The 19182-nt window shown below is 43.7% G+C and overlaps 1 protein-coding gene across 2 annotated transcripts in view; it reads left to right on the top strand.

Moving 5' to 3' along the window:
* Nucleotides 1–18700, top strand: part of HAS2 (hyaluronan synthase 2) — a 33700-nt gene extending 15000 nt beyond the window's left edge. Inside the window, exons 2-4 of one of the 2 annotated variants that reach the window (XM_029062010.1) lie at nt 504–931; nt 13994–14095; nt 17145–18700. In XM_029062010.1, coding sequence (XP_028917843.1) covers nt 515–931; nt 13994–14095; nt 17145–18074 — 1449 coding nt within the window. In that variant the 5' untranslated portion in view covers nt 504–514 and the 3' untranslated portion in view covers nt 18075–18700. Of the gene's footprint in view, nt 1–304; nt 932–13993; nt 14096–17144 lie in introns of both variants that reach the window. The other variant, XM_029062007.1, reaches the window with a different exon arrangement.
* The last annotated feature ends 482 nt before the right edge of the window (nt 18701–19182 follow it).

Here is a 19182-nt window from a genome sequence, read left to right as displayed (position 1 = left end):
TTAGAACAGTGCTCGGCACATAATAAGCACTTAACAAATACCAAAATTATTATTATCTCATCGAGACAATGGGGATTAAGACCGTGAACCCTATGTGGGACAGGGACTGTGTCCAACCTGATCAGTTTGTATCTACCCCAGAATTTAGACCAGGGCTTGACACATAGTAAGGGTATTAACAAGTGCCATCGTCATTGTAATTATTCTAGTCAAAAGACACATTCCTTGCTTGTAATGAGCTTCCATTCTAGCCGATTTCAATGAGGGAGTGGCTCCACTTAATCCTGACTCTGTTTCTTTGCAGATGCATTGTGAAAGGTTTCTATGCATCCTGAGAATCATCGGAACCACGCTTTTTGGGGTGTCCCTCCTGCTCGGAATCACAGCCGCATATATTGTCGGCTACCAGTTCATCCAGACCGATAATTACTACTTCTCTTTCGGCCTATACGGGGCCTTCTTAGCCTCCCACCTCATCATCCAAAGTCTGTTTGCCTTTTTAGAACACAGAAAGATGAAAAGATCGCTAGAGACACCCATTAAGTTGAACAAAACGGTTGCTCTCTGCATCGCCGCCTACCAGGAGGACCCCGACTATCTGAGGAAATGTTTGCTCTCCGTGAAAAGGCTAACGTACCCCGGGATTAAGGTGATCATGGTCATCGACGGGAACTCGGAAGATGACCTCTACATGCTGGACATCTTCAGCGAAGTCATGGGCAGGGACAAATCGGCCAATTACATCTGGAGGAACAACTTCCATGAGAAAGGTCCCGGAGAGACAGAGGAGTCACACAAAGAGTCCTCGCAACACGTCACTCAGCTGGTCCTGTCCAACAAAAGCGTGTGCATAATGCAGAAGTGGGGGGGAAAGAGAGAAGTCATGTACACAGCATTCAAAGCACTGGGGAGAAGCGTGGACTATGTTCAGGTAGGTTTCCAGACGGGCGCCAACCCAAACATTTCTTAAATAAGACGACTTTTGTATAGCTCGGTCAGTCTGTTACAGCCCGTCTTGATCCCTCCTGAACACAGCGGCGCTTTCAGCCGGTTGGAAAACAGCGTGACCGTTGGAAAACACCCCTCTCTTTTCAGTTTCGTCAAAACGGTTGAGGCTGTCTGTGAAAATGCTTAACCGGGATGATGTTGTCAGTTAGAAATCAGATTTGTTTCAAATATGAGACCCTTCCCTGCTCTCCCCTCCTTCCCTCCTCGCCTTCTTCCCCCTCCTTTAATCCAAAGTCATTTTCCACACTCTCTAAACCTCAACATCCCCCCCCCCCCCCCCGCATGCCACACACACACACACACACAGAGTCTCAGATGTTGGTTGCCTCTATGAGGGTCTTAAAAGGTTGCTGGAACACATTAGCCGAAGGGGAGAGGGAGACGTGTTTGGGCTTTAGAAGGTTATTCACAAAGACAGGGTGGAGTGGAAAGGCCGGAGAGGATTGGAGATTTTTTTTTTAATGCAGATGAGGAAAAAAAGTCTTGGGCAAAAGAAATACAAGTAGCATTGACTTCATCTTTTCATAAGAGCATTACCTCACTCTCAGCGTGACCTTCGACAGCGTTTATGATGTACTGTGTACTCAGACATAAATGAGGCCAGGCTTGTCAGTTTCCCAAGCATACACCCTCTAGGATGGGCTTTCTTTTTCTCTCCCCCTTTTCTCCTCTATCTCTCTTTCTTCCTCCCTCCCTCCTTTTATCCCTACATCTCTCTCTCTCTCTCTCTCTCTCTCTCTCTCTCTCTCCTTCTCTCCCTTCTTTCCTTCCTCTTTTTATCCCTACCTCTCTTTCTCTCTCCCTCTCTTTTCTCCTCCATTATCTCTCTTCCTCCCTTGCTCCCTCCTTTAATTGCTATTTCTCTTTTCTTTCCTCTCTCCCTTTCTCCTTCCCTCCCTCACTCCTTACAGTCCCCTGACACCATACTGTGGTTTTCTATGCTTTGACACTATGGTTTTCTTCTTCATTTTTTAGCAGTCTTTTTAAAGTGCTTACTATGTGTCAACAAATTACAAATACCATTAAAATACCACTAACAATACCATTAAAAGAACCATTAAGATACCTCTAAAATTACATAAAGTTTCAAAAATTCAGTTCATTGGCTCGAGCTTTGTACCAACTTCCCCTTTCCCTCAGGGATTGAAAAGAATAATAATTATGATGTTAAGTGGTTACAATGTGACAAGCACCAAACTAAACGCTGGGGTAGATTCAAGATAACAGGTTGGACACAGGCCCGGTTTCACACAGGGCTCACAGTCTAAGAGAAAACAGGTATTTAATCCTTATTCTACAGATGAGGAAATTAAGGCGCAGAGCAGTTATGGGACTGGTCCAAGGTCACACAGAAGGTCATTGACAGAGTCAGGATTGGAAACCAGGACTTCTGACTCCTAGGCCCATGTTGCTTCTCATGAAATCATTCATCTTGGAGACCTCTGCCTTGAAAGGCTGCTTCTTGGAGTCTCAGGAAACCCTGCCCTGAGAATTTCTTACACTGAATGATTGATTGATTGATTCCAGCAGTCAGAATTCTCTCACTACTGGTAGAAGCTGCCACTGGGCTTCTAAAAACACGTCTACCTCGGAACTTTGAGATAATCTACATGAAGGAGGAGACCTCCGTTTTTCAGGCACCTTACCGACTGAAGGCAGGGGATTGGACTACATGGCCTCAATTCTCTCATTCCATGTTTCTAGATTCCCACCTACAGATTGGTGGGAGTGGCTTAAATTCAAGTCATATGTATTTTATTGAATGAATATACAGTTTCCTTCCTAGCTATGATAAGCATGGTATTTATTGAGCACTTGCTCTGAGCCAGTACTATGCTAAGGCCTCAGGTAGATGCAGGATAATTGAAATAGTCAAGACAGTGTCTTTTATTGTCTTTGTTTCTGAGCCCAAATTGTCTCTGATCACATCAAATATGTGGGACAAGGACCATGTCCAATATGATTGGTTTGTATCTATCCCAACGCTTAATATAGTGGCCGGTACATAGTAAACACTAAAGTCAATCAATCGTATGTATTGAGCGCTTACTGTATGCATAGCACTGTACTAAACACTTGGGAGAGTTATTATTATTATCAAATGGTGTCAAGTCTTTTCCGATTCATAGTGACTATGGATATAGTTTCTCGAGCTTCCTATCTTATTCCATAATCCATAACCTTGCTAATGGTTCTTCCATTATTGTTGTTACAGTGGGGTCCGATATAACAGTATAACACACATTTCATGCCCAGATTGAGCTTACAGTCAAGTGGGGGAGATAGATATTGATATACATAAATTAAATTACAGATATGGACACAAATGGTATGGTACTGTACTGTATATATAGATAGATTTAAATATAAGTAGAGATATAAACTATATATAGAGATATATAGTAGAGTGTATATAGTATAGTATATACACATCAGTTAATACAATGTCTGGCACATAGTAAGCACTTAAGTCAGTCAATCAGTTGTATTTCATTCACTCAATCGTATTTATTCAGTCGTATTTATTGAGTGCTTACTGTGTGCAGAGCACTGTACTAAGCTCTTGGAAAGTACAATTCAGCAACAGATAGAGACAATCCCTACCCAACAAGGGGCTCACAGTCTAGAAGGGAGAGACAGACAACAAAAGAAATCAAGTAGACAGGCAATTATTAAGTGCTTACTGTGTACACTTAGGAGAGACCTAAGAAAGTTGTTAGACACATTCCCTGTCCACAATGACCTTACATTCTAGAGGGATAGTCTATAGTCAGTAGGGATAGTCTATAGTCAATCCATCAATCAATAGTATTTATCAGGACGTACTGTGTGCAGAGCATTGTACTAAGCACTTGGGGAAGTACAATATATTGGAATCAGCAGACATGTTCCCTGTTCATAATGAGCTCATAATGTCATTGCGTCATTATAACCTAGAAAATGCATGTACTGTCACTTAAAGTCTGTGTTTCCAGGTGGTGTCTAAATTATCTTGTGCCATCAGGGGTCACCCTGGCTGTAGGGCTCCGTCAGCTGATCCTCTGGGCCTAAAAAACGGAGCAGTGTGACCTAATGGTTAGAGCATGGGCCTAAGAGTTAGACGATGTGGGTTCTTATCCCAACTCTGCCACCTGTTTGCTGTGTGACCTTGGGCAAATCACTTCACTTCAGTTTCCTCTTCTGGAAAGTAGGGATGAAGACTGTGAGTCCAATGTGGAACAGGGACTGTGTCCAATCCAATTATCTTGTATCTACCTCAGTGCTTAGTACAGTGCAGGTATATAAGTGCTTAACAAACACCACAGTTATTATTATTATTACCAGATTCCTCCGCCCCTTGTAGTCCATGGCACTTTGCTCATTCTCTCTTTTCATGAGTCTTGAAGTAAGGCTCATTGTCTTTAGCTCCGTAGGATCCCCTCTTCCATCCAATTCTCACCAGCCTGACTCTTGTAAAGAAGCGAGTGTAGGGTCTCCCTCCAGGAAGCTGGTATTTGAGTACAGTAGTCTGCACAGAGTAAGCACTCAATAGATACCACTGATTGATGGATTGATTGATTGATTGAGGCACCTAGCCTGGAGATTTTTGCACTTAGGCTGGCCCTTCTCTCTCAGTGCCCTGGCTGCCAGCTACTGAGACCCAACTGTCACAGGCATGATATATAATAATGTTGGTATTTGTTAAGCGCTTACTATGTGCAGAGCACTATTCTAAGTGCTGGGGTAGATACAGGGTTATCAGGTTGTCCCACATGAGGCTCACAGTTAATCCCCATTTTACAGATGAGGTCACTGAGGCACAGAGAAGTTAAGTGACTTGCCCACAGTCACACAGCTGACAAGTGGCAGAGCTGGGATTCGAACCCATGACCTCTTACTCCCAAGCCCGGGCTCTTTCCACTGAGCCACACTGCTTCTCTGTTAAGTGTGTACTATGTGCAAGACACTATACTATGTGCAAGGGTGGATCCAAGCTAATAGGGTTGGACACAATCCTTGTCCCATATGGGGCTCACAGTCTTCACCCCAATTTTAAGGATAAGGGAACAGGGCCAGACAAGTGAAATGATTTGCCCAAGGTCACAGAGCAGGCAAGTGGCGGAGCTGGGATTAGAACCTAGACTTCCCATTGGGGCAGTAGTGGGCTGGGGGCTTTCTTGGTCTTCAGAAGAAAGTTCTGCAAGGAGTTCTGCAAGTTGGGCTTCTCGCACTCAGAAGGCAGCTGAAAGCAGATAAAAGTCCATGTTTGGGAGTCAGATGACCAGTATTCTAATCCAGGCTCTGCCACTTGTCAGATGTGTCATCTTGGGCAAGTTACTTCACTTAACTCCCTTTAGACTGTAAACTTATCTGTTGGATTGTACTCTCCTAAGCACTTAGTACAGTGCTCTGCACACAGTAAGTGCTCAGTAAATATGACTGATTAAAATTTCTCTGGATAAGTTTACTGGATTCAAACGATTAGCCCATGACCTTCCAAGGTCCTTGGAAGGAGGGCTTTTCATGGTTCAGATTTCTTTGGAAAAGGTTATTGGATTCCCACCCTTAGCTCATGACCTTCCTCTGCAAAGGGTTCCTTTACATAGCCCAGGATGGGTTGTAAATGTCTCGTCTAAGAGGGATGGGCCTGAGAATGAAAAATTCAACCTATGCTGAATGGACCATTTCAGGAAAAGCATCATTCCCACCCTTTCCTCAGAAAACTCCCCCACCCCCAGGTTGATTCCCTCATTTGAGTCAGTCTGACATTGGGTCAGGTCACTCTTGTCTGATTCTCATCCATATCTCAAGCCAGATATGAGCACCGCATGCTCCCTTGGAAATGTTAGTGTACACACATACGAGGAGCAGCATGGCCTAGAGGAAAGAGCCTGGGCCCGGGAGTCGGAGGACATGGGTTCTAATCTCAGCTCTGCCATATGTCTACTGTGTGACGTTGGGGAGATCACTTAATTCTTCTGTGACTCAGTTACCTCATCTAATAATAATAATAATGTTGGTATTTGTTAAGCGTTTACTATGTGCAGAGCACTGTTCTAAGTGCTGGGGTAGACACAGGGGAATCAGGTTGTCCCACGTGAGGCTCACAGTCTTCATCCCCATTTTACAGATGAGGGAACTGAGGCACAGAGAAGTTAAGTGACTTGCCCACAGTCACACAGCTGACAGGTGGCAGAGCTGGGATTCGAACTCATGAGCTCTGACTCCAAAGCCCAGGCTCTTTCCACTGCGCCACGCTGCTTCCCCTGGAAAATGGGGATGGACTGGGAGCCCCATGTGGGACAGAGACCATGCCCAACCTGATTACCTTGACTCTATCTCAGTGCTTAGAGCGGTGCTAGGCACGTAGTAAGCGCTTTACACATACCACTATTATTATGATTACATTTCTATGAACAGGATCACAACACATGAAATTTCATCAGAGGGTGCCTTCCTCAAGCCGAAGGCATGTACATACACTTCTTTCTGCTCTCTCTGCCACTTTTTCTCCTTCCAGGCTAGAGAAAGTTCTACTGAGTCCAGCAGACAGGTCAATGGGAGAAGTGACTTAAGAGAAATTCCTCCCTGAGAATTGGGACCCTCAGATCAGGGTTAAGTCTATTTGGTCACACCTACAACACATGAGGGCCACTGGCACCCCAGCAAAGACTAGGGTTATGAAACACGGTGCCCTAGTAGGAAGAACCTGGACCTGAGAGTTAAGAGGGTCTGGGTTCTAATCCTGCCTCTGCCACTTGCCTGCTATGTGATCTTGGGTAAGTCACTTCTCTGAGCCTCAGTTCCCTCATCTACAAAATGGGGATTCAATACCTGTATTCCTTCCTATTTACATGTAAGACCTTATCATCTTGTATCTATCTCAGTTCTTAGTACAGTGCATGGCACATAGTAACTACATAACAAATACCACAAATCATTATTGTTATTATTGTTATTATTAGTTGCAGGAGTAGCCACAGAGAAGTTATTTATTGATTCTATCCATTTTCCTCCCTGAAGGCTGTTGGGTTCATCAACTGGGATTTCCTTTTGGAGGGCTTTGATTGATTCATTGATTCATTCAATCATATTTATTGAGCAATTACTATGTGCAAAGCACTGTACTCAGTTTTTGAGAGGGTACAATATAACAACAAATATATTGTTGTTACAACAATACAACAAATATATTGTTGTTACAACAATACAACAAATATTCCTTCCCACAATGAACTCAGAGTCTATATGGGGAGACAGACATTAATATAAATAAATAAACAGATAAATAAATAGCAGATGTACAGATATCTCCACATGTGCTGTGGGGATGGGAAGGAGGATGAATGAAGAAGCAAATAAGAGTGGCACAGAAGGGAGTGGGAGAGAGGAGAGGAGGGCTTAGGTAAGGTTTTCGTATTATAACAGAGGAGGACCCTTGCTATGCCAATGGAAAAAAACCTCAGGATGGTTTGAGTAGTTGGGTATTAGCTCAGACAGCAGTAAGTTTGGCATGAGCAATAGTGAAAGGCCATTTCACTTTGACGAGCTTTTAAATGCTTTATCACTGAATTTCATGTGTGTAGGTTGGAAGTAGACAAGTTGATTTTTTGTTATTTTTTATGGTGTTTGTTAAGCAATAACTAAGTGCCAGGCACTGTTTCAGGTTGGAAACAGTACCTGTCCCATATGGAGCTCACAGTCCTCATCCCCATTTGACAGTTGAGGTAACTGGGGCATAGTAAAGTGAAGTGACTGGCCCAAGATCACACAGCAAATAAGTGGTGAAGACAGAATTAAAACCCAGGTCCTTCTGACTCTTAGGCCCATGCTCTATCCAGAAAGCCACTGTTTCTCAGTGTGATTAACAATGGGAAAGATTGTTCATTGATTCCTTTGGTCATATTGGTGTAGGTTTTCTCAAAAGCCTGAATTTTGCCCTTTAACATTACCAAGGCCATGCTAAATAATGTATTTAGTGGCTGGGTGATAAAGTCTTTAGATTGAAGAATAAGGACTTCCCCAAACTTTAAGTTCATTAGGTAGGTTTAATAGTACCTCCGAGTCAGAGTGTCCAAAGGTCTTAATGATTCGAAGGTTTGGAGACAGAAGGTAAGGAAGAAGAATAATTTTGAGGATTGTAATTTGGGGCTTAGATCAGGCAGGCTCTCATAGGATCATAAATTAACTTTTGGGTGGGTCTGGGCTATGGGGAAAAGACTTAAGAGATGTGTCATCAACTGGAATGATGAGGAGGACATAGAGAAGCAGCGTGGCTCAGTGGAAAGAGCCTGGGCTTTGGAGTCAGAGGTCATGAGTTTGAATCCTGACTCTGCCACTTGTCAGCTGTGTGACTGGGCAAGTCACTTAACTTCTCTGTGCCTCAGTTCCCTCATCTGTAAATGGGGATGAAGACTGTGAGCCCCACGTGGGACAACCTGATTCCCCTGTGTCTACCCCACCGCTTAGAACAGTGCTCTGCACATAATTAGCGCTTAACAAATACCAACATTATTATTGTTATTAGAAGGGAATAACCAAGTTAGTCCAGTGCCAAGATGAAGAGGGGGAATAGCCGATCATTTCTTTGTTCTTTTTTTTAATGATATTTGCTAAGCGTTTACTTTGTGTCAAACACTGTGTGAAGTGTGAATCCCCATTTTACAGGTGAGGAAACTGAGGCATTGAGAAATGAAGTGACTTGCCTAAGGTCACATAACAGACAAGTGGCAGAGCCGGGTTTGGAACTCAGATCCTGTGGCTATCAAGGTCTATGCTCTTTCCGCTAGGCAATAAACTCCTTGTTGTGGCTTGACTTAGGATTTTCCTCAGCCATCGGTGGGTGACAACTGGGTGGCTAGTCTTTCGTTTCATAAATTTGAGGAGAAAACTGATGTGATCACCAAACTTTCAGGGCAACTAATGTAGATCCCTAAAAACAATATTGGGTCTGGGCCTGGGAGTTAGAAGACCTGGGTTCTAATCCTGGCTTGGCCACTTATCAACTGGTGGATAGTGGTACCCTGGACATGTCACTTCACTGGGCCTCAATTTCCTCATCTGTAATTGGGGTTCATTTCAGGCTGTGGGACAGGGAATCTATCCACCACGATCATGTGGATCTACCTTAGCTTTTGGTACATGCCTGGCACATAGTAAATAATAAATACCATAAAAAATTCAAATTCATGTTTCTATGATTTGTGTCAAATTTGCAAAGAAGCAGCCAGTCTTCATACCTGTTAGCAAATACAAGTCTCTTTTCCTCTACCTACTCCATAAATAGCTACACACAATTTAGACCATCAGCTCACTGTGGGCAGGGAACGTATCACCAAACTTGTTCCATTCTCTTCTCCCAAGCACTCAGTACAGTGTTCCGCACCCAGTAAGCGTTCAATAAATCTGATTGATTGACTGTTGGGATTTTGCATTTCTTTGCTCAGAATCATCCAGACCTTCAGCCGTTTTTCTTTAGCTTAACACAAGTTGAGTCCCTCCAGCAAGGGTTTGGCCTCCAGGGGTGGATGGGGGTTGGGGTGGGGAGTGGGGGGACTTGTCATGCTTTTGCTTTCAGTCTCAGCTAAGAAGCATGAGAACAGTCTTTCTCACAGTATTTTTTGGCACTCTGCTCTTGGAAACGGGGAGGAGGGGCAGGGAAATAGTCAAATATTTTAGAACCTTAGAGGTTTGGCTCTGTTTTGAGAGGCAGGCTTATTTGAATCCTACCGGTTTACCATGCTCAAGGCTGTGCACCGTCATTTAGATATTAATTTTGGATCTCCCTTCTTGTTGCTGTTTTCACTTATTTTGGATACATTTCACCACCCCCGGCATGTCAATAGCAATGGGCGTGCCCCCAGTGCCTCCAGATGCTAATGGTAGATTGGAGATGTTTGCCTTGACCCTTTCCTACCCTTTCTCAGTGCCCTTGTCCAGCTGGAGCAGATGTGGAGACTGCATGGCCTACTGGATAGAGCACGGGCCTGGGAGTTGGAAGGAACTGGGTTCTAATTCTGGCTCCTCCACTTGTCTGCTGTGTGACCTTGGGCAAGTCACTTTACTTCTCTGGGCCTCAGTTCCCTCATCTGTAAAATGGGGATTCATAATAATAATAATGTTGGTATTTGTTAAGCACATACTATGTGCAGAGCACTGTTCTAAGCGTTGGGGTAGATACAGGGTAATCAGGTTGTCCCACGTGAGGCTCACAGTTAAGCCTCATTTTACAGATGAGGTAACTGAGGCACAGAGAAGTAGTGACTTGCCCACAGTCACACAGCTGACAAGTGGCAAAGCTGGGATGTGAGCCCCTTGTGGGACAGGGGCTGTGTTAACCCAATTTTCTTAGACCCACCCCAGGGCTTAGTACAGTGTCTGGCACATAGTGAGCACTTAACAAATACCACAATTATTATTATTATTAGGCCTAAACTTCTGCAGGTCCGTCTTTCTTGCCCGTTTCATGAATCTCTTCAGCTTTTGTGTTCTGAAGGGACAATTCCTTGGCTATTTTTTGGCTCTAATCTGTTCTCTAAGTGGTGTAGTGGATAGAGCATGAGCCTGGGAGTCAGAAGGTCCTGGATTCTAATGCTGGCTCCACCACTTGTCTGCTGTGTGCCATAGGGCAAGGAACTTCACTTCTCTGGGCTTCAGTTACTTCACTGTAAAATGGGGACTGAGATTGTGAGCCCTATATGGGACAGGGACTGTGTTCAACCTGATTTTCTTGTATCCACCCCAATGTTTAGTACACTGCCTGGCACTTAGTAGGCACTTTACAAATGCCATGCTTAAGAAGATAATTCAGTGATGTGCAGAACTGTAGAGTTTCCCAAAAGCCCACTGAATGAACCTATTGCTCATGAAAATGTGGTTCAAGGTGCCAGGCAGGCTAGGAATTTGATTGCCCAGTGGCAGCTACGATGGGTGTGGCCAAAGACAAATTGAAGCCATTATATCCTCTGAGGATGGCCTCAATCACTGAGTAGGTCACATGGCTAAAATTCCATCTTTATTTTCTTTCCCAGTGTTTAGTGCAGTGTTGTTTGGTGCTGTGTAGACAGGCATGATAAAGAATGTACCTCAATCAGTTCTAATGCTCAATGTGGGCGGGGCAAGTGTCTCCCAACTCAGTTGGGTTATACTCTCCCAAGTGCTTAGTACAATGGTAAGCACTCAGTAAATACAATGGATTGATTGATTACTATAACAACTTACTAGTACTGCATATCAGCTTTTTTTTATAATGGTATTTGTTAAGGACTTTCTATGTGCCAAACACTGTTCTAAGTGCTTGGGTAAATATAAGGTAGTAAGGTTAGACACAGTTTTTGTCTCATGTCAGAATCACATTCTTAATCCCCATTTTTCAGATGAGGTAATTGAGGCACAGTGAAGTGACTTTCCCAAGGTCACACAGGAGATTTGTGGCGGAGCAGGGATTAGAATCCAGGTCCTTCTGATTCCCAGATCCTGGTTTCTTATGGATAGACCGGTTGAGGGTGTTTGGGTTTCAGCCCCATGTGAAAGGGAGGGCCTCACATCAGGACCTGATGGAGTTCAATAACCCATTGCAGCTTCATCCCAAAAGGGGATCAAGTGCTGATTTAGTATTGATAATATTTATTAAGTGTTTACTGTGCACAGAGCACTGGACTAAGCCACAGGAAAGAGTAATAATTGTGGTATTTAAGTGATAACTATGAGCCAGGTACTGTTCTAAGAGCTGGGGTGAGTACAGCAAATTGAGTTGGACATAATCCCTGTCCCATAGGTGGCTCACAGTCTTAATCCCCATTTTACAGATGAGGTAACTGAGGCCCAGAGAAGAGAAGTAACTTGCCCTAGGTCACCCAGAAGACAGACAAGAGGTGGAGCCCTCCCCGACCCACAGCACTTGTGTATATATGTACATATTATTCTATTTATTTTATTAATCATGTCTATATATCTATAATTCTATTTATATTAATGCTATTGATGCCTGTTTACTTGTTTTGATGTCTGTCTCCCCCCCTTATAGACGGTGAGCCCGTTGTTGGGCAGGAATCATCTCTAGTTGTTGCTGAATTGTACTTTCCAACTGCTTAGTACAGTGCTCTGCACACAGTAAGCACTCAATAAATAATAATAATGTTGGTATTTGTTAAGCGCTTACTATGTGCAGAGCACTGCTTTAAGCACTGGAGTAGATTCAGGGCAATCAGGTTGTCCAACGTGAGGCTCACAGTTAATCCCCATTTTACAGATGAGGTAACTGAGTCACAGAGAAGTTAAGTGACTTGCCCACAGTCACACAGCTGACAAGTGACAGAGCCAGGATTCAAACTCATGACCTCTGACTCCCAAGCCCAGGCTCTTTCCACTGAGCCATGCTGCTTCCCAAAATACAATTGAATGAATACATTTATTCATATATAAATACAATTGAATAAATGAATGGAGCTGGGATTGGAACCCAGGTCCTTCTGACTCCCAGGCCCAGTCTCTATCTACTAGGCAATACTGCTCCTTGGCCTACAAAAGAGTACAGAGTGGGGATTAGACATGCACCTTGTTGGGTCAACTAGTCATCTCAAGGGTGTCCAGGATGTCGGACTCTCCCAAGGGCTTAGTTCATGGCTTTGCACATAGTAAGAGCTCAATAGATACCATTGATTGATTGACTGATGAATTTGATTCCTTCCCCACTGTGAGGAGATAATACAGAACTGAAAAGGAACTCCACTCTATCAGATCCCACCTCCTAAAGCAAATATGTCTGGCGATCCCACTTGGAATTTTATGGACAGTCAGTCAATCAGTGTTATTTATTGAGTGCTTATTGCATTTAGAGCACTGTACTAAGCACTTGAGAGTAAAGTGCAACAGAATTGGCAAACACATTTCCTTCACATTAACAAGCTAACAGTCTAAAGGGGGAGACAGACATTAATATGAATAAAGGAGTATTTTACAGTATATAATTTAAAGATATGTACATAAGTGCTGTGGGGTTGGACATGGAGTGAATGTCAGATGTCCGTATGTTGCAGATCAAAATGCACAGGTGAAGCAGAAGGGAGAGTGAGTTAAAAAATAAGAGGGCTTAATTGGGGAAGGCCTCTTGGAAGAAAAGTGGACAAGCAGCATATTGTTCCTAAAAGTCATTCTTCACAGCACTGATAAAAGCCTTTCTTGGGGAAGTATAATAATAATAATAATAGTGGTATTCGTTTAGTACTTACTGTGGGCCAAGTGCTGTACTAAGTGCTGGGGTAGATACAAGATTATCCAGCCCCACAAGGGACTTACAGTCTAAGTAGGAGAGGGAGCCGGTATTGAATCCCCATTTTTCAGATGAGGAAATTGAGGCATAGAGGAGTGAAATGACTCAACAAAGGTCACGCAGAAAAGTTGCAGAACCAGGAATAGAACCCAGATCCTCCGATGCCCAGGCCCTTTCAACTAGGCCATGGCAGTGTTTCAGGGATTCAGCTGGCTCCTGGAGGAATGACAAGCCTGAAAACAGAGACAACTTTGGTGACTGACAACAGGCAGACCAAATGACTAAATTATTTATTTTTTACGTGCTTACCATGTGCCAGACACCATACTAACTACTGGGGTAAATATAAGCAAATCAGATTGGACACAGTCCCACATGGGGCTTACTGTCTTAATCTCCATTTTACAGATGAGGTAAAAGGCCCAGAGGCATGATGCGATTTGCCCAAGGTCACATAAGTGGCGGGGCTTGGATTAGAACCCAGATCCTTCTGACAGACATTATTCAGTTGGGGTGACAGGGAGGGGAAAAGGCAACAGGCGGAGGACCCCCAAGTGCGCTTCAGAAACATTTTTATCTTCTTGGAGAAAAGATTAGAGGCAGGAAATGATCATCTCTTTAAAACAGATGAACCAAACGGAGTCCATGAAACAGGGAAGAAAGACAGATTGACAGAACTTTTGGCCTCCTAATTGTTCATCCTCGTTCACCCTCTTTCTATCCTGTCGTTCATAGGTCTGCGACTCAGACACGATGCTTGACCCAGCCTCATCGGTAGAGATGGTCAAGGTCTTAGAGGAAGATCCGATGGTCGGAGGAGTTGGTGGAGATGTGCAGGTGAATGGACCCGTGGTTCTGACCAAGGCCAACCCCCAAAAGTTTGTTCCTCATGCTGGGTCTCCCCAGCACCATGATTGTCTGCTGGCACTCCTCGCTAGATCGCCGACGCTAGCAGAACCATTGCCGTTATTAAATACTTGCTTCTTATTTAATCATAATATTGTGTGTCTCCCCCTCTACACTGTAAGCTTGTTATGGGCAGGGAATGTGTCTGCTAATTTGTTGTATTGGACTCTACCAAGTGCTTAGTACAGTGCTTTGCACAGAGTATGTGCTCAATAAATAGCATCAATTAATCGAATGACTGTAGACTGTCCCTCTAGATGGTAACTGCTTTGGGCAGAGAATGTGCCTGTGAATTTTCTCCAAGCGCTTAGTACAGCCCTCTGCACAGAGTAAGCTCTCAATAAATAGCATTGATTGATCATTTGACTATAGACTGTCCCTCTAGATGGTAAACTTGTTGTGGGCAAGAAACATACCAGTGAATTCTCTCCAAGCACTTAGTACAGTGATTTTCACAGAGTAAGCGCTCAGTAAATACCATTGATTTGATTGACTGGGGTCCTGGGTGAGCCCCCCAACCCCTCACCTTTAAAAAGGCTTATCAGCGAATGCTGATGAATAAAGGAATGATGACAGTGTGCAGGGAGGATTCTGGGAAAGTAATTTTCATGAAACAATAGAGGGAGGGCTGTGGAATTAGCAGCAGGGTGGCCTAGTGGAAAGAGCACAGCCTAGAGGGTTGGGGCACCTGTGTTCTAATCCCAGCTCTGCCGCTTGTCTGCTATGTGATCTTGCTCAAGACACTTTGCTGCTCTGTGTCTGGTTCCTCATCTGAAAAATGGGGATTCAATGAAAAGCAGTATGGCCTAGTGGAGAGAGCATGGGCCTAGGAGTCAAAGGACCTGAGTTCTAATTCGGACTCCCCAAATAAACTATGGTTTAGGTCAGCTGGCCAGAATCTAGATTCTGCCTCTTCAGTTTTACACTGACCCACTACAATTCAACCCTCACTCTCTTTCACTGAGCAGCCCTTCTACTTCTCTGTCACAGACCCCCTCACCCATAGCATCCTACCAACTATTCCAAACCCTTGATTCTCCTAGTCTGTTGACTAGTGGGTAGTGCACAGGCCTGGGAGTCAGAAGAACCTGGGTCCTAATCCCAGCTCCGCCACCCATCTACTGTGTGATCTTAATTCAGTTCACGTCTCTTGTCTGTAAAATAAAGATTAAGACTATGAGCCACAGTTCTCTTGTCTTTAAAATAGGGATTAAGACTATGAGCCTCACATAGAGCATAGACTGTGTCCAACCTGATTGGTTTTTAAGTACTCCAGTGCTTGGTACAGTGCCTGGCACATATTATGCACTTTACAAATGCCGTTAAAAAAAATACCTGTTCTCCCTCCTGCTTAGACTGTGAGCCCTATGTGGGAGAGAGACTGTGGGACCTGAGTATCTTTTATCTACCCCAGTCCTGAGCACATAATTAACACATCAAAATCCCCCTATTATTATAAAGGATAAGGGACCGACTATTGAGAAGTAGGACAGGAGAGGGGTGAGAAAAGAAGAGACTGTTAGAATCTAGGAGAAAGATGATGAAGTTCTGGATTTTGGTTTTCATAACTGAGAAAAAGGAATGGATAGTTTGTGGACATGGAGTTAATTAATTAGTTTGCTGTCCTGATAATAATAATAACTGTGGTATTTGTTAAGTGCCTACTATGTGTCAAGTACTGTACTAAGCACTTGGGTAAATAAAAAAATCATCAGATTCCCCCATGGGGCATATAGTCTAAGTATAGATGAGGGAAGCGAAGCCCAGAGAAGTGAAGTGACTTGCCTAAGATCACAAAGTAGATAAGTGGAAAAACTGATATTAGAACTCGGGCCCATGGTTTTTCCACTGGGTTACACTGCTTCTTTTTCTTATAATCATTATTGGATCCTTCTCGCCTTGGACGATTTAAGCATGGTCCATCCTGAAGGCCTTGGGTTGGATGAGATGGGTCTGGGGTGTAAGAGCACTGTACTAGGTGCCTAGGGGGTGCACAGCATTGATCTGCACCCCTTCTGTTAAAAGAGCACCCAACAGAATGAAGCCCTTGGGAATATAAAAGAACAGACAAGGAGTTGGGAATATAAAGAATGGAACTGAGGCACTTGGGAATATTGTGGGCAGGGAACGTGTCTATCAATTCGCTTATTTTGCACAGTCCTAAGCATTTAATACAGTGCTCTGCACACAGTAAGCGTTCAATGAAAATGATTTATTGATAATAATTGGGGTGTTGGTTAAGTGCTTACTATGTGCCAAGCATTGTATTAAACGCTGAGGAAGGTACAAAATAATCAGGTCAAACACAGTCCCTATCCCACATGGGGCTCCCACTCTGAGTGGGAGAACAAGTATTGAACCCCTAATTTACAGATAAAGGAATAGGCCCAAAGGAGTTGATTGACTTGAACAAACTCTCATGGCGGACAAGAGGCGGGATCAGTATTAGAACCCAGGTCTTCTGACTCCTAGGCCATTGCTCTTTCCCCTAGGCCACGCTGCTTCCCTTTAGTTCAGAAATGAAAGGCATGGTCCTATCTCTCTAAGAGCTTGTAGTCAATCAGTGGTATTTATTAAACGATTTCTATGCTGGGAAATGTATTAAGTGCTCAGGAAAGTCCAATACAAGAGAATTAGTGGACTTGTTCCTTGCCCCTGACAAGCTTCCAGCCTAGAGGGGGAGCTTAGAGTCTAACAATCAATCAATCATTGGTATTTATTGAGACCTTACTATGGGCAGAGCATTGTACCGAGCGCCTAGGAGAGGATGATAAAACAGAATCAGCAGACTTGTTCCCCATCCACGATGAGCTTACAGTCTAGCAATCAATAAATGGTATTTATTGAGCAGTTACTACCAGAGCACTAGACTGAGCTCCCAGGAGAGTCCAATCCAGCAGAATCGGCAGGCCCGTCCCCCATCCATGACAAGCTTCTAGTCACGACTCACCATGCTTCTCCCCCCCTCCCGCCTCCGCAGATCTTAAACAAGTACGATTCCTGGATCTCTTTCCTGAGCAGCGTGCGATACTGGATGGCTTTCAACATCGAGCGAGCTTGCCAGTCCTACTTCGGCTGTGTACAGTGTATCAGTGGACCGCTGGGTATGTACAGGAACTCCCTGCTCCACGAATTCGTGGAAGACTGGTACAATCAGGAATTCATGGGCAACCAGTGCAGCTTCGGGGACGACAGACACCTAACCAACCGCGTGCTCAGCCTGGGCTACGCCACCAAGTACACAGCCCGGTCCAAGTGTCTCACGGAAACCCCCATCGAGTATCTGAGGTGGCTGAACCAACAGACCCGCTGGAGCAAGTCCTACTTCCGGGAGTGGCTGTACAATGCCATGTGGTTCCACAAGCATCATCTGTGGATGACATACGAGGCCGTGATTACCGGATTCTTCCCTTTTTTCCTGATCGCCACGGTGATCCAGCTCTTCTACCGGGGCAAGATCTGGAACATTCTGCTCTTCCTGTTGACGGTGCAGCTGGTGGGCCTCATCAAGTCTTCCTTCGCCAGCTGCCTCAGGGGGAACATCGTAATGGTTTTCATGTCGCTCTACTCAGTGTTGTACATGTCAAGCCTGCTCCCGGCCAAGATGTTCGCCATCGCCACCATCAACAAGGCCGGGTGGGGCACTTCCGGGAGGAAGACCATTGTGGTCAATTTCATAGGACTCATCCCGGTGTCCGTTTGGTTCACGATACTCCTGGGCGGTGTCATTTTCACCATTTACAAGGAGTCCAAAAAGCCATTTTCAGAGTCGAAGCAGACCGTTCTTATCATTGGTACGATACTGTATGCGTGTTATTGGATCATGCTTTTGACTTTGTATGTGGTTCTTATCACCAAGTGTGGCAGGCGGAAGAAAGAGCAACAGTATGACATGGTGCTCGATGTATGATCTTAACTTTTGAAGTGGGAAAACACACACACACACACACACACACACACCCCACCCCTTAAACATTTTCTCGAGGGACTGTAGAATATTTGTGGCATTGGGGAATGTCACCAAGGGAATCACATCACTGCTGCTGGAACTTGAATATTACCATTTCTATGGGTTTCTTTTGAATCTCTGCCAAAGTCAAATGATACACCATTTAAGAACAAACTCAGAGTTAACCTGTTATTTCTATGAAAATAAGATGAATTCTTTGTTTATGCACTTTTTTCTTAGTGTGCATATGCCTGACAGTGTTTTGCCCTATATACCTCACTGATCATGCTTATGTGGGTTATCAAGGAAGAAAAGGATTTTTTGAAAACTCAAGGAAAAGTTATTTTAACCCTCACAATCTAATTTATGGACTGTTTTGATAGCTATTTTTTTTAAAAGTGAGGGTCTTTTGTTTTGGTCTACCAAATGTCATGCCAAAGGAGAATTTTTGCAAATCCATTGGCGATGCTGTATTTTTATATTATTGTATTGTGTTATGTATTTTGTATGCCTACTTTTACGACAAAATTTTTGCATATTCTCTATTTTACTTCTCTGACAAAATACACTTGTTCATCCTTTTTAAATAGGTTTTGAAAGACTTCCTACTTTTTTTAAAAAAACTACCCAAAATGTGAAGCTTTGTTGATTGACGCTTGTTCATGATAGAAAGAATAAACTATTTCTCTATACCTTTTAAAAACTGAATAGTTATTTCTGTGGAAAGTGCTTAAATTTCAGTCTTTACCTTTTAACTTTCATTAGAAAAAACCCATGGTACTGCCAAACTATTTTTAAACAACAATAACATACTTTTGTGTGCACAAAAAATGAGCGTGATTTTGAATGGAGGCCAAAGGGGTAGAAATGTGCAATTTTTGGGGTTTTTCACAAAAGGAAACTCTGATGCTCTGTGGAAGACTCTCTAGGCGTCTAGCACTGGACAGTCTGTCTTCTCACATTAGAAATACCCAGCAGACGAAAAGCAAACACACTTCATACCTTGTAGCTGTGTCCCGTTTTGTCAACTGGCATAGAGAATTGAAGTTTGTATTCAAACAAGACCCTT

This window comes from Ornithorhynchus anatinus, chromosome 4, assembly GCF_004115215.2.
Source record: "Ornithorhynchus anatinus isolate Pmale09 chromosome 4, mOrnAna1.pri.v4, whole genome shotgun sequence".
Classification (NCBI taxonomy): domain Eukaryota; kingdom Metazoa; phylum Chordata; class Mammalia; order Monotremata; family Ornithorhynchidae; genus Ornithorhynchus; species Ornithorhynchus anatinus.
This window is presented reverse-complemented; position numbering and strand designations above follow the sequence as displayed.